The sequence below is a fragment of the Rhinatrema bivittatum genome, chromosome 4, assembly GCF_901001135.1.
Source record: "Rhinatrema bivittatum chromosome 4, aRhiBiv1.1, whole genome shotgun sequence".
NCBI lineage: Eukaryota > Metazoa > Chordata > Amphibia > Gymnophiona > Rhinatrematidae > Rhinatrema > Rhinatrema bivittatum.
The window spans coordinates 341465022-341476287 of NC_042618.1; the positions used below are offsets into that span (position 1 = coordinate 341465022).

Genomic DNA, 11266 nt, shown 5'->3' on the forward strand with positions numbered 1-11266 from the left:
GCTTTTGGTTCCACCCTGGCGGTTGATGTAGGCTACCATTGTTGTGTTGTCTGATGACATGCAGACCGCTTGACCCTGGAATAGGTGGCTGAATCATAGACATGCCAATATGACTACCCGGACTTCCAGAGGGCCTCTTCCTTGGTCCAACATCCCTGGGCCGTCAATTCCTGACAGTGAGCTCCCCAGCCTTGGAGGCTCGTGTCTGTCTTGAGGACCAGCCAGTTCGGAGGGATCAGGGATACACCCTTGCCCAGATGAGCTTCCTGCAGCCACTATTGGAGCTGAGAGCATACTTCTATTGGTAAGTGGAGGCAAATCAAATAGCTTTTAGACAGTGGGTTCTAACATGACAGCAGGGAGCTCGCACCCACGGCACTACTTCCAGGGTTGCCGCCATCAAACCAAGGACTTGAAGATAGCTCCAAACCGTTGGGCGTATTGTGTTAATCAACAGATGAACTTAGGATATCAGCTTCCTTATCTGCATGGTCAGGAGGAAGACCTTGCCCTGCTTGGTGTCATAGTAACATAGTAATGATGGCAGAAAAAGTCCAAAATGGTCCATCTAGTCTGCCCAGCAAGCTTCCCAAGGTAGTATCTGCCGCTCCATGCAGGTTACCCCCAAGCTTTTTTATTTATTCCCATCCTCTAGCCTTTAGGGATCCACAGTGTTTATCCCATGCTCCTTTGAAATCCTTCACAGTTTTAATCTTTACCACTTCCTCCGGAAGGGCATTCCAGGCATCCACCACCCTCTCAGTGAAGAAATATTTCCTGACATTGGTTCTAAGTCTTCCTTCCTGGAGTTTCAAACCGTGACCCCTAGTTCTACTAAATTGTTTCCAATGGAAAAGGTTTGTTGACAACCATGGATCATTAAAACCTTTCAAGTATCTGAAGGTCTGTATCATATCACCCCTACTCCTCCTCTCCTTCAGGGTATACATATTCAGGTTCTTCAGCCTCTCCTCATGAGTCATTCGATGGAGACCACCCACCATTTTGATCACCCTTCTCTGGACCGCCTCCATCCTGTCTCTCTCCTTTGAGATACGGTCTCCAGAACTGAACACAGTACTCCAGGTGAGGCCTCACCAAGGACCTGAACAAGGGGATTATCACTTCCCTTTTGTTACTAGATATTCCTCTCTCTATGCAGCCCAGCATTCTTCTGGCTTTGGCTATCGCCGTGTCACACTGCTTTGTCGACTTCAGGTCATTAGACACTATCACCCCAAGGTCTCTCTCCTGCTCCGTGCATATCAGCCCTTCACCCCCCCCCCCCCCCCCCCCCCCCCCAGCATAGGTTCTTTCGGATTACCACACCCCAGATGCATGACTCTGGATTTCTTGGCATTGAATCCCACCTGCCATATCTTCAACCACTCTTCCAGGTTCCTTAAATCCCATCTCATTTTCTATACTCCTTCCGATGTATCCACTCTGTTGCAGATCTTAGTATCATCCGTAAATAGACAAAGTTCACCTTCTATTCCTTCCACAGTGTCACTCACGAAGCTGATGAACAGAACCGGTCCCAACACTGATCCCTGTGGCACTCCACTTAACACCATTCTCTCTTCAGTCTCTCTTCTGTCTTCTATCCATCAACCAGTTTGTAATCCACGCCAACACCTTGGAGCTGACTCCCACGCTTCTCATTTTGTTGATGAGTCTTCTGTGTGGGACCATATCAAAAGCTTTACTAAAATCCAAGTAAATTACATCGAGCGCTCTTCCCTGATCCAGTTCTCTAGTCACCCAATCAAAGAAATCAATTAGATTCATCTGACAGGACCTTCCCCTGGTGAATCCATGCTGTTTCTGATCGAGCAACCCACCAGATTGTAGATAGTTCATTATCCTTTCCTTCAGCAGAGTCTCCATTAATTTTCCCACCACTGAGGTAATGCAAACTGGCCTATAGTTTCCAGCCTCTTCTCTCCTCCCACTCAAACCGGACTCCTAGATATTCCAAGGACTGGGAGGGTTTGAGATTGCTTTTGTCCAGGTTTACAACCCAACTGAGTTCCTGAAGCAAGGAGGTGACTCTGTTGGTCATCCAGAGACTCTCTTCCACGGACTTTGCCCAGATCAACCAGTCATCCAAGGGAGAGTGCACCACAATTCCCTATTTTCTCAACACTGCCGCTGCGAACACTATAATCTTGGAAAATGTTCTGGGGGTGGTAGCTAGGCCAAAGGGCAGTGCCCGGAACTGATAATGGTGACCCAGTACTGAAAAGCATAGGAAACGATGTACTTGCCGGATTGGAATATGCAGGAAGGCCTCTGATAGGTCCAGGGAGGTTAAGAACTCTCCTGATTGTATGGCCATTATCATGGAGCGTAGGGTTTCCATGCGGAAATGAATTACTCGAGGGTGTCTGTTGATGCTCTTGAGGTCCAGGATGGGGCAAAAGGAACTTTCCTTCTTGGGTACGATGAAATAGAAGAATAATGCCCCATATTTCCCTGGGGCGCAGGTACTGAATTATAGCCCTCATCCTGAGGAGCCTTAATAGGGTAGTCTTCACTGTCTGCTTCTTGTGCTGAGAGTGGCAAGGAGATCTCATGAATATGTCTTGAGGAGTGCTGCGAAATTCCAGTGCATATCCTTCTTGTATGACCTCCAGTACCCATTTGTCCAAAGTGGTCTCAACCCACCATTGGTAGAAGAAGGGACAGTTAACCCCCATCTCCTCATTCCAAGGGTGAGTCAGCAAAACGTCATTAGGGGGTTCAGGACGAACCTGAACCCGAGCCTGACCCTCTCTTAGGCTGCCGACTCCGAAAGGATTGAGACCTCCCAAAGGACCGAGACATCAGAAATGTTGAGTTTCTGTAGGGGCAAAAGTGTTGGGAACCCCTGTATCGACTACTCATGGGTGAGGGGCACTGAAACTGCTTTTTCTTATCTTCTGGTAGCCGGGGTACTGGAGATTTGCCCCATTTACTGGCCAGCTTTCCAATTCGCTTACAAAGAGGAGTGATCCTTTAAAGGGCATCTTTGTGAGATTTGCCTTGGAGGTTGCATCTGCTGACCAATTCCGCACCACTGAGGCCACTCTTCTGGCCGAGGTACAGGCTAGGTCTGAGCCTGTGTCAGCTAAAAAGGTGGTGGCAGGTTCCTTAACCGCTCTCGAATTCGCCTCCGAGTCATCCATCTCGAGAGAGAGGAGCAGGCACGAACAAGCTACCAGATACAACAAGAAGCAATCTGTAAGGTCATTGCTATTGCATCAAAGGCCTGTTTAAAGATGGACTCCATCCGCCTATCGTGTGCATCTTTTTAAGGCCGCTCCTCCCTCCACTGGGATAGTTGTTTGCTTAGCGCATCCGCTTTAGGGAAACGCAAATGTTTTCTTGTTGCCGGATCCAGTAGGTACAGAGTTTCTAAAGCTCGTCCACCTTTAAAACTTGCTATTCCAGGTCAGTCAACTCCTGCATGGCTTCCAGTACTGGAAAGTAGCAAGAGGCTTTCCGTAGGGAAATCTAAATGGGATTTTTCTTTGGTTCCATCATAGAGTCCGCCCCAGGAACTCCCAGCATCTTCAGAGTCTGCGAAACAAGGTCTGACAATTCATCTCTATGGGAAAAACCTTAACATGATCCGATACGGTTCTAAACCAGGGGGGATTTCCCCATCTTCCAAGGAATCTGGATCCTCTTCATCTGTGCCGTTCTGGGTCCCTGCCAGGGATACCCTTAGTGAGGTGAGGCATGCCGCGAGGTCTGCCAATAGGACTGGGAGAGGGAGGGTTTACCAGCTGAGGTTCCGTCCGGACAGGGGCAAGTGAGGTAGCAGACTGTGCCTGTACGAAGGCTTGAAGGCCTTGAAAGAATTCCACCCAAGAGAAGGCAGCCAGGCCAATGCCTAGCCCAGGAGGTACTGGGGTAGGTGCTGCTAAATTTCCCTCTCACATGGATGACCCAGTCTTGGGGTTACTTAGATCCGGGGTACTTCTGGTTAAGGCTGTGGCTGACCAATCCTTTGAATGGGAGGAGCCGGGCTTAGCGAAGTCCGGGGAGGCAAGCTCTCCCTGGGCATCCTCACAGTGCTGACATAAACAAGAATCCAGGTCAGACTGTGCAGCTCTAATATGACAAGCACCGCAGAGAGAAAGGCACTTATGTTTCTTTGCTGCTGGAGCCATTGGCGACTGTAACTGCATGTTCAGATGGCTCGCGCTTCAAATTTTATGCTCACAGATTCTGGGCGCTTATGCAGGCCACAGCAAGGCGCATATACAGCCCATGCGCCTGGCTTTACTTGTATTCTGCACCTAGTAAGTCGTGCGCACAGCTTGTGCATGGCGTTGTGTACAGAGCAGACATACACTGCACATACCGAAGCTCCGTGTTGGGCAATACAGGCACAAAAACCCACGCAAAATGGCTCCGCCGTGGCCTACCATGCGGTGTGCCGACCAAACCTAGAGTGGGGCCTAGCCCACCAGGGGGCCGCTCAACCTGCTCGGAAGCCCACTTCCCCTTACGCCAACGGAATCGGGAACAACGTTGGTACGGCGCACCAAACAAGGAGACCGGAGGAAGGCTTACCGAAACCCCTCCAACGTCTCTGAATCGGGAGGAAATCCTCTTCTCAAGGCAATACCTCTGAGGGATCTTGGAAATTTTCTCAGGAATTCTCAAGTGGCAGAGGGACCTATAAGTATCACTGCAGGAGAGCGGCGCTCAATCTTTTCTCCAATTTAAAAGTAGAATTTCTTCTTCCAAAAGGTACAGCGATCTCCATAGGGAAAGCATGTCCGCATCTGCTGGAGACGGAGAAATACTGACGGGTTGAGGTCATTCAGGGATGTATCTAGAGGGACATCAGCCTTGAAACCTGACTATCTCCATCTGCTGGCAGGGGAGCATAAACCCATTGGTCCCGAGTCCTTCTGGCTACACACTAGGAAATTTGTTTGTTCTCTGCTTAGAAGGGAAAGATAATACAGATAATACATGTTTTAAAATAAAAATATGGGGAAAATCTGTGGGGAAAAAAGTTTTTTTCACTGATTTTTCTCCAGTTTTTTTCTTTATAAACCCTAATAAATTCCCAGGAAATAAAAACGGAAACAAGTCCCCAGGTATTGGTCTTTTGCTGTATTTGCAATGTACGAAACTGGAGATAGTTAAAAGACCACAGTCTAAAGATATATTAAAAATCATTAACAATCTCCTTTTGTTTCAGAAGTTTCTGCAAAACCGTCCTCCGTGGCCTCTACAAAACTAGTGTTTTCAGGCTCACCAGCTGTTTTTCAGCATGTTATGCAGACCGTGCCAAATACCATTATACCCGAAAAAACTGTTGGGACAATGCCAGAGTTTCCTAGACCCTATGTGATGCCCACATCTTGTCCTTTGAAGTTGAATGCTGACACCCGGCTATCACAAAGTGGAGGGAGCCATGTGCCTATGAAGCCTCTGAGTCCGGCTCCTGACCCAGCTTTGGTGCAGCAGAAATTGGATCGCACCAATTCGTCCTTGGAGGCTGCACTGAAAGCTGCAGAAAAAAAGCTAGTGGCCGAGGAGTTAAAAAGCAGGTGAGTGAGGTGGTGCAGGTTCAACTGGGCATTGAAGACTGGTTCTGGCTGTAAGAGATTGTTCTCTACTAGCAGAGTACATAAGTAGGGGACTTCCCATGAATCCTAGAATTGGAAGACATTTTCTAAAAATATTCATATTTTGGGGTTTGTTTGTTTGACTTGTCATTTTCTCTTGCTCCTTTGGGCTTCAGGCTCAGTTGAAATCAGGGCTGAGATCTGGAACCATGAGCCTTCATCTGCTACTACTTGGAGTGAGGTTCCCCTGTTTTATATCACCTTCTAACTTGGTCCCAGTCACTGCAGCAATATTCCTCAGTCAGGGGCTTTGCACGAAGGCTCCTTCTGGAACTGTTGTCAGGGGCCGTAAATCTGGCTGCTAGGTGTTGCATGACGACTATGACACCCTCCCTCCACCCAGGGGCTGTGACTGCTGCCTCTGCACCTGCCCAAGTCAACTGGGGCAGCAGAACCAAGCTGGGACGTGTGCAGCTCCCTCAGCATCCATTGAGCGTTCACCAAAATATTCCTGTTTTTTTGTTTGTTTGTTTTTTTTATGTTAAGAGGGGAAGGTCAGTTTTCAGGAGTCAGTAGGGCACCAGCGGTTTAAGATCCAAAAAGGGTGACATTTTAGTGAGATTAACCCCTTTTTAAAACACAGATACTGACACCAGAGGTCTTGGTGGTTGACCAAAAAGATAGTCCTTTGAACGGTAAGCAGCATTTTTAAGTCAATCAAGTCATTGCAATCAGAATTTGTTACAATGTGATAGCTATTCAGTGGTTTATATAAAATGAATGAGTGAGTACTTTATCCTAGCTCCTAGTAAATAGGATCATTTCACAGAGATTGCTTTCACTGTCGGTACTAATTAGCACTCTGCCTGAGAGGCCATCTGCTGAAAGGGTAGGAAAATGAACTCTACTGAAGACACTGAAGGTAGATTGTGGGAGCAGCGGGGGGAGTTTGAAATGCTACCTATCAGGCTGATATAGTACGGTGCGCTTAGCCGAGCGCACCATTTAGCTCACAGTTGGCTGCAGATTTGATGCGCTTCTATTACCCCTTATACTGTAAGGGGTAATAGAAGCGCCCCCAGAAAACTAATAGCACTTATCACATGCCAATGCTTGTTGATGAGGCTATTAGTCGCCGGGGATACTGAAAGTAAAATGTGTGGCCAAGCCACACATTTTGCGCTCAGAAATTAACGCCTGAGCAACCCGGAACAGTGTACAGAAAAGCAGAAAATACTGCGTTTCTGTACACCCTCCAACTTAATATCCTAGCGATGTTAAGTCGGAGGAAACAGAAAAATTAAAAAATAAATAAAACTTAAATCTGCCTGCCGGTCAGCACGTTAGAAAAATGGACCTGTGGCTGTCAGCGGGTGCGGAAACTGACACCGGTAAATTGAGCGTCGGTTTGTCGGAACCCGCTGACAGCCAACTCAACGCTAATAAGGAGGCACTAGGGACGTGCTGCACCTCCTTATTAGCACGGCCCCTCATTTAAATAAAGAGTAGCGTGTGCAGGAGAGGTGGCTGGGCTCCTTTGGGAGAGTGGGCGCTCACCATGGAGCGCTCGCTCTCACCGCGATTCTTACTGTATTGGCCTGTATGCCTGTAGCCAGTTATGTAGTCAAATGCCATTTCTGCAGCACTGAAGTATACTTAGACAGTGCCGCTGCTAGCAAACAGGATGAATTTTAGTAAAATATCCTCAATCCCAGAGCATCTATGATTAGGAGAATGGTTGCAAGCAGAAAAGCTCAGTGGCTAAGGATTGATGATTGCTTGTTCATATTTGATATAATGAGATTGAGCACAGGACTTAGCAACAGAAGTAAATCATTATCTTTTTTTATCTTTCCATTAGCTGTGAGGCTGTGAAATCCACAAAAAACATTCTTGACGACATCAGCAATATGTTTGATGATCTGGCAGACCAGCTGGAGGCTATGTTGGACTAAGACTGACCCAGTTTAATGCACAAAATTTGCTGACTGCACAGAGGTTCCTGGAAAATATGAAAGGAATAGTCTCTGCCTTCCCATTGGCTGCTTCACCATAAAACTTTGAACTTTTGCCCTAAGACTGCTGCAACCAATGGGACACCTGCACTTTATTTCTGTGACTTGGAGAATCCAATATATCAAGACAATAGTGACAGGTCTTGTGTGTGTATATATATATATATATATATGTAGAGAGAGCGAGGCTACTGATACCCTATTCACCTATCTTTTCTATGCTCTTTATGTACTATAACAACACAGCAATACTGGTGGGACCTGTAGGACATTCTGCCACCTATTTGCCCTCTAATAGCTCTTGCATGATACACTAGAGAAAACCTTACATATAGGGCTTGTTAGTATTCCTGCTTAACCCACAGCTTTATGGCTGCAGTCCTAGACTGGTACAGTACTGCTCTTTGTTGTGGATGGCCAGGGCTAGATGTAAGGTTATGATGCTTCGAGGCAGACCACTAGAGCTAGGAGGTTTTGCCCCTGGAAATCAAAGAGCAGGAGGGGATATCACAGTTTTTGGGTGCCTTCAGAATTTGGCACCTATATTGCCTCTGCCTAAAACTGGCTCTATTGGTGTCAAGAAGTGTTTTGCGTGGTTGGGCTGAAGTTCTGGCCATTAAGTACCAGAAGTGGGGTTTTTTTTTTCCTTCTGGTAGATGGGCAGGAGGAGAGCTTATGAGTCTCGTACCAAGTGCCAATATGAGAGGTGCTCATGAATGCACCAGAGATAATCAGATTTTTGGGCATCTTACTGGTACCAGGAAACAAAACCTAATATTTTTAAACAACAAAAAGTTCCTCCAGTGCATTTAGTATTAAACAATTGTCAATCAACAGTGAGCCAAACTGTAAACATTTTATAATTTAGAAACCAAATCACTTTTGGACCCACATTTACTCATTCATTGGAATATACAAATTTACCAAAAAAATCCAGCTTTTTGTGAGAATTCTTTTGCCTGAACAGATGTTGCTCATGCACCTTGCTGCAGGTATTTTGATTAATGTAGGGACAGGCCTTTCTGATTCTTGAGTGCTGTAAACCCAGCCACACTGAATATTCATGAGATGCATTTGCATGGCAGAATTCAGTGTGGATATCCTGAAAATTCAGCCAGCTCATGGAACTCTAGGATTGACTGTGCCCTACTCCCCCAGACTCATCTTTAGGGTTTGTCCACTGTGTGAAACTCCTGATGAATGTCTCCTTTTTTTTTTTTTTATATAGGAAGTCAAAGATTTGAGTCACTTAAGGCATGCCTTGGCTGCTTTTGTGAAAGCAGTAGGTTGTGAAAAGTGAATCCCCCCCTTCTCATCCACTGTCTGCTCAGGAAGGTATAGGCAGGTCCTCACCAATACATTGTAGATTTCTTTTTTTCCACAGTGGGATGGACTTGATGAACAAAAGGAAAGCTTATGGGATTTCACTGCTGCTTTGTGACACTGTAGGGGGTGCATTCACAGGGAAAAAGCACACAGTCATTAAGAAACATAAAACTCTAGCATGATCTAGAAATCCACAGGCCCAGTTAATGTTACCAACATCTTTTGAGGACAGGCTCTTTTTGCCCCCCAACTGTAATCCTGCTGGTTTTAGGAAGGTCTCGGCACTGGAGAGGGCATGGGACTGGCGTAAAATCAAGAGTAAATCAACCTGAATGGATGTGAGCCAGTTGGTAACTGTTTTGAGCAGGAACACATTACCCAGCAGAGCCAGTCACACTGACACTTCTGCCCAATCAACCATTTTATGGAAATAGCAATAGGAAACCAGATCTATCTACAGGAAAAAAAAAAGAGAGAGAAGGGAGAACTTCACAAGGGCCTTATTTTAGATTAAATGTCTGGGGCAGGGTTCAAGCTGTCCATATAAACACTATGGTATTGTTTAATGTTCATTAGTAAACACCCTGCTGCTATCATTGATACACAGGGTCCTATCACCTCAGGCAGGGTGTATGGAACGGAGCATGAAACGTAGCAGTTCCTGCAGTGGAGCATAGGCAGCGCTGCTAGAGGCAGGAACCTGGAATTGCTTTCCTTTGTCTCTACTAGCGTTAAAGTCATACACACACTTAGATGGATCGTGGTCCAATCACATCTCTACTGCTGCAAGAGTAGCTCCCGACAGTCCACAACCCTTCAGCCCATCTTGAATGCAATGAAGCATCTTTTTTGCTGCCAGGTCACCTTGCCAAAAACCTAAGACCTGTAGATTTGCAGAAGATGCACACTGTGTCCTCCAGGTCCTGCTCTGCTTAGTTATATATTCTACACTTTTTCAACATGAGCAAAATATACAATGTTCTTTTAGTTATTTCTGTGGTCAGATTATGCATGCCTGTCAATAGACGGGAACCCTGCTACACTGAATGTGCTGCAGTAGCTTTTTCTTGAGGTGCAGACATGGATCTCAGCCCACTAGTGAAGCAAGGTCCCATAGAATCAATATTCTACGCACCTAGGTCGGCATCTGAAATTTTCAAAATCTCGGCAAGTTACTTCACTAGTGTCTTTTAAAAATGCCAGAGTACAAAGGAGCCATGCTGAGGATTTTAACACACACCAAACATGACCTCAGTCTTGGCGTCAAGTAATATATTTTACAGTATAAGGAAATAAGTTTTATGGTATAAGAATTTCAATCTTATGAGGATTTTAGTAAAAGTAAGTAATGCATAAGCATTCAGAACCAAATATTTATTACATTCTTACTAATTTTGTTTTTGTGCATTTAAAGCACAAATATTAAATTGCACCATGCATTGCATTCTGTGTCTGGTAGTAATTTTCACCTTGCCTTAATAAGAGTTCCACAGGAAACTGCATGAGACATGTTACACTGACATTTCATACTCAGCAATAAAGAATATATTTTATGGGTGACTAATAAATAAATGGGTCTTGCTAAGTCACTGGGTAAACACAGAAAACTTCTGCTGCTTCTGTAAGGGGTAGGTATATCTTCTGGGTAGGGAACTTGCTGTAGGTTATTCTGGCATCTGCTGAACATCAATAGGACAAAGTACCGCACTTTTCAAATGATCTTTGGTGTGCAAAATAGCAATATACAGAAACTCATAGCCAGCTCTTAGAGACATCTCAGGAGGGCTGGTTTGGAGTAAGTAGAATAAAGAATGGATTTTTTTTTTCTCCAGTACATCTACATGGCTACTTGTGCAAAGCTTATGGTGAATTCATTTGATCGTTTTGTTCACAAGGTTCTTTCAAGTTTAAGTGATCTGTTAAACTAAAGTTTTCTTGGAAAGTTTTTTGGCCATGTTAGTGCAACTGCAAGTATTTTCCATTATTAATTAGGCTCTGCCTTTGACATCGCCATCTTGACATCAGTCATTTTGTTAACAGATCCCAATGGCTTGCCTTGTATTTAAAAAAAAAAAACACAACTCATTAAAATGTATGCTTTGATTAGCATTCGGACAGAAAAAAGCCAGAGAACCAAGCACCTGCTGATCTCTGTGTTTGAATAATTTCAAACCACATTGACTGTGTGATCCATCTCTGGTCTCACAAGACCTGATCCTTTTATTACATTGTGAGACTGAGTAAAGGGCACTATGGTCAATGGCACTTTATAAACAGATGAAAAGAAGCTTTTTAAAAGAGCAGATAGAGGTGACTGATTTTTTTTTTTTTATTTTAGGAGCAGTAGAT

The 11266-nt window shown here is 45.2% G+C and overlaps 1 protein-coding gene across 2 annotated transcripts in view; it reads left to right on the forward strand.

The window, feature by feature from the left end:
* Positions 1-11062, forward strand: part of CASKIN2 (CASK interacting protein 2) — a 126961-nt gene extending 115899 nt beyond the window's left edge. Inside the window, exons 20-21 of one of the 2 annotated variants that reach the window (XM_029600522.1) lie at positions 5210-5558; positions 7438-11062. In XM_029600522.1, the coding sequence (XP_029456382.1) occupies positions 5210-5558; positions 7438-7531 (443 nt within the window). In that variant the 3' untranslated portion in view covers positions 7532-11062. Of the gene's footprint in view, positions 1-5206; positions 5559-7437 lie in introns of both variants that reach the window. The other variant, XM_029600521.1, reaches the window with a different exon arrangement.
* The last annotated feature ends 204 nt before the right edge of the window (positions 11063-11266 follow it).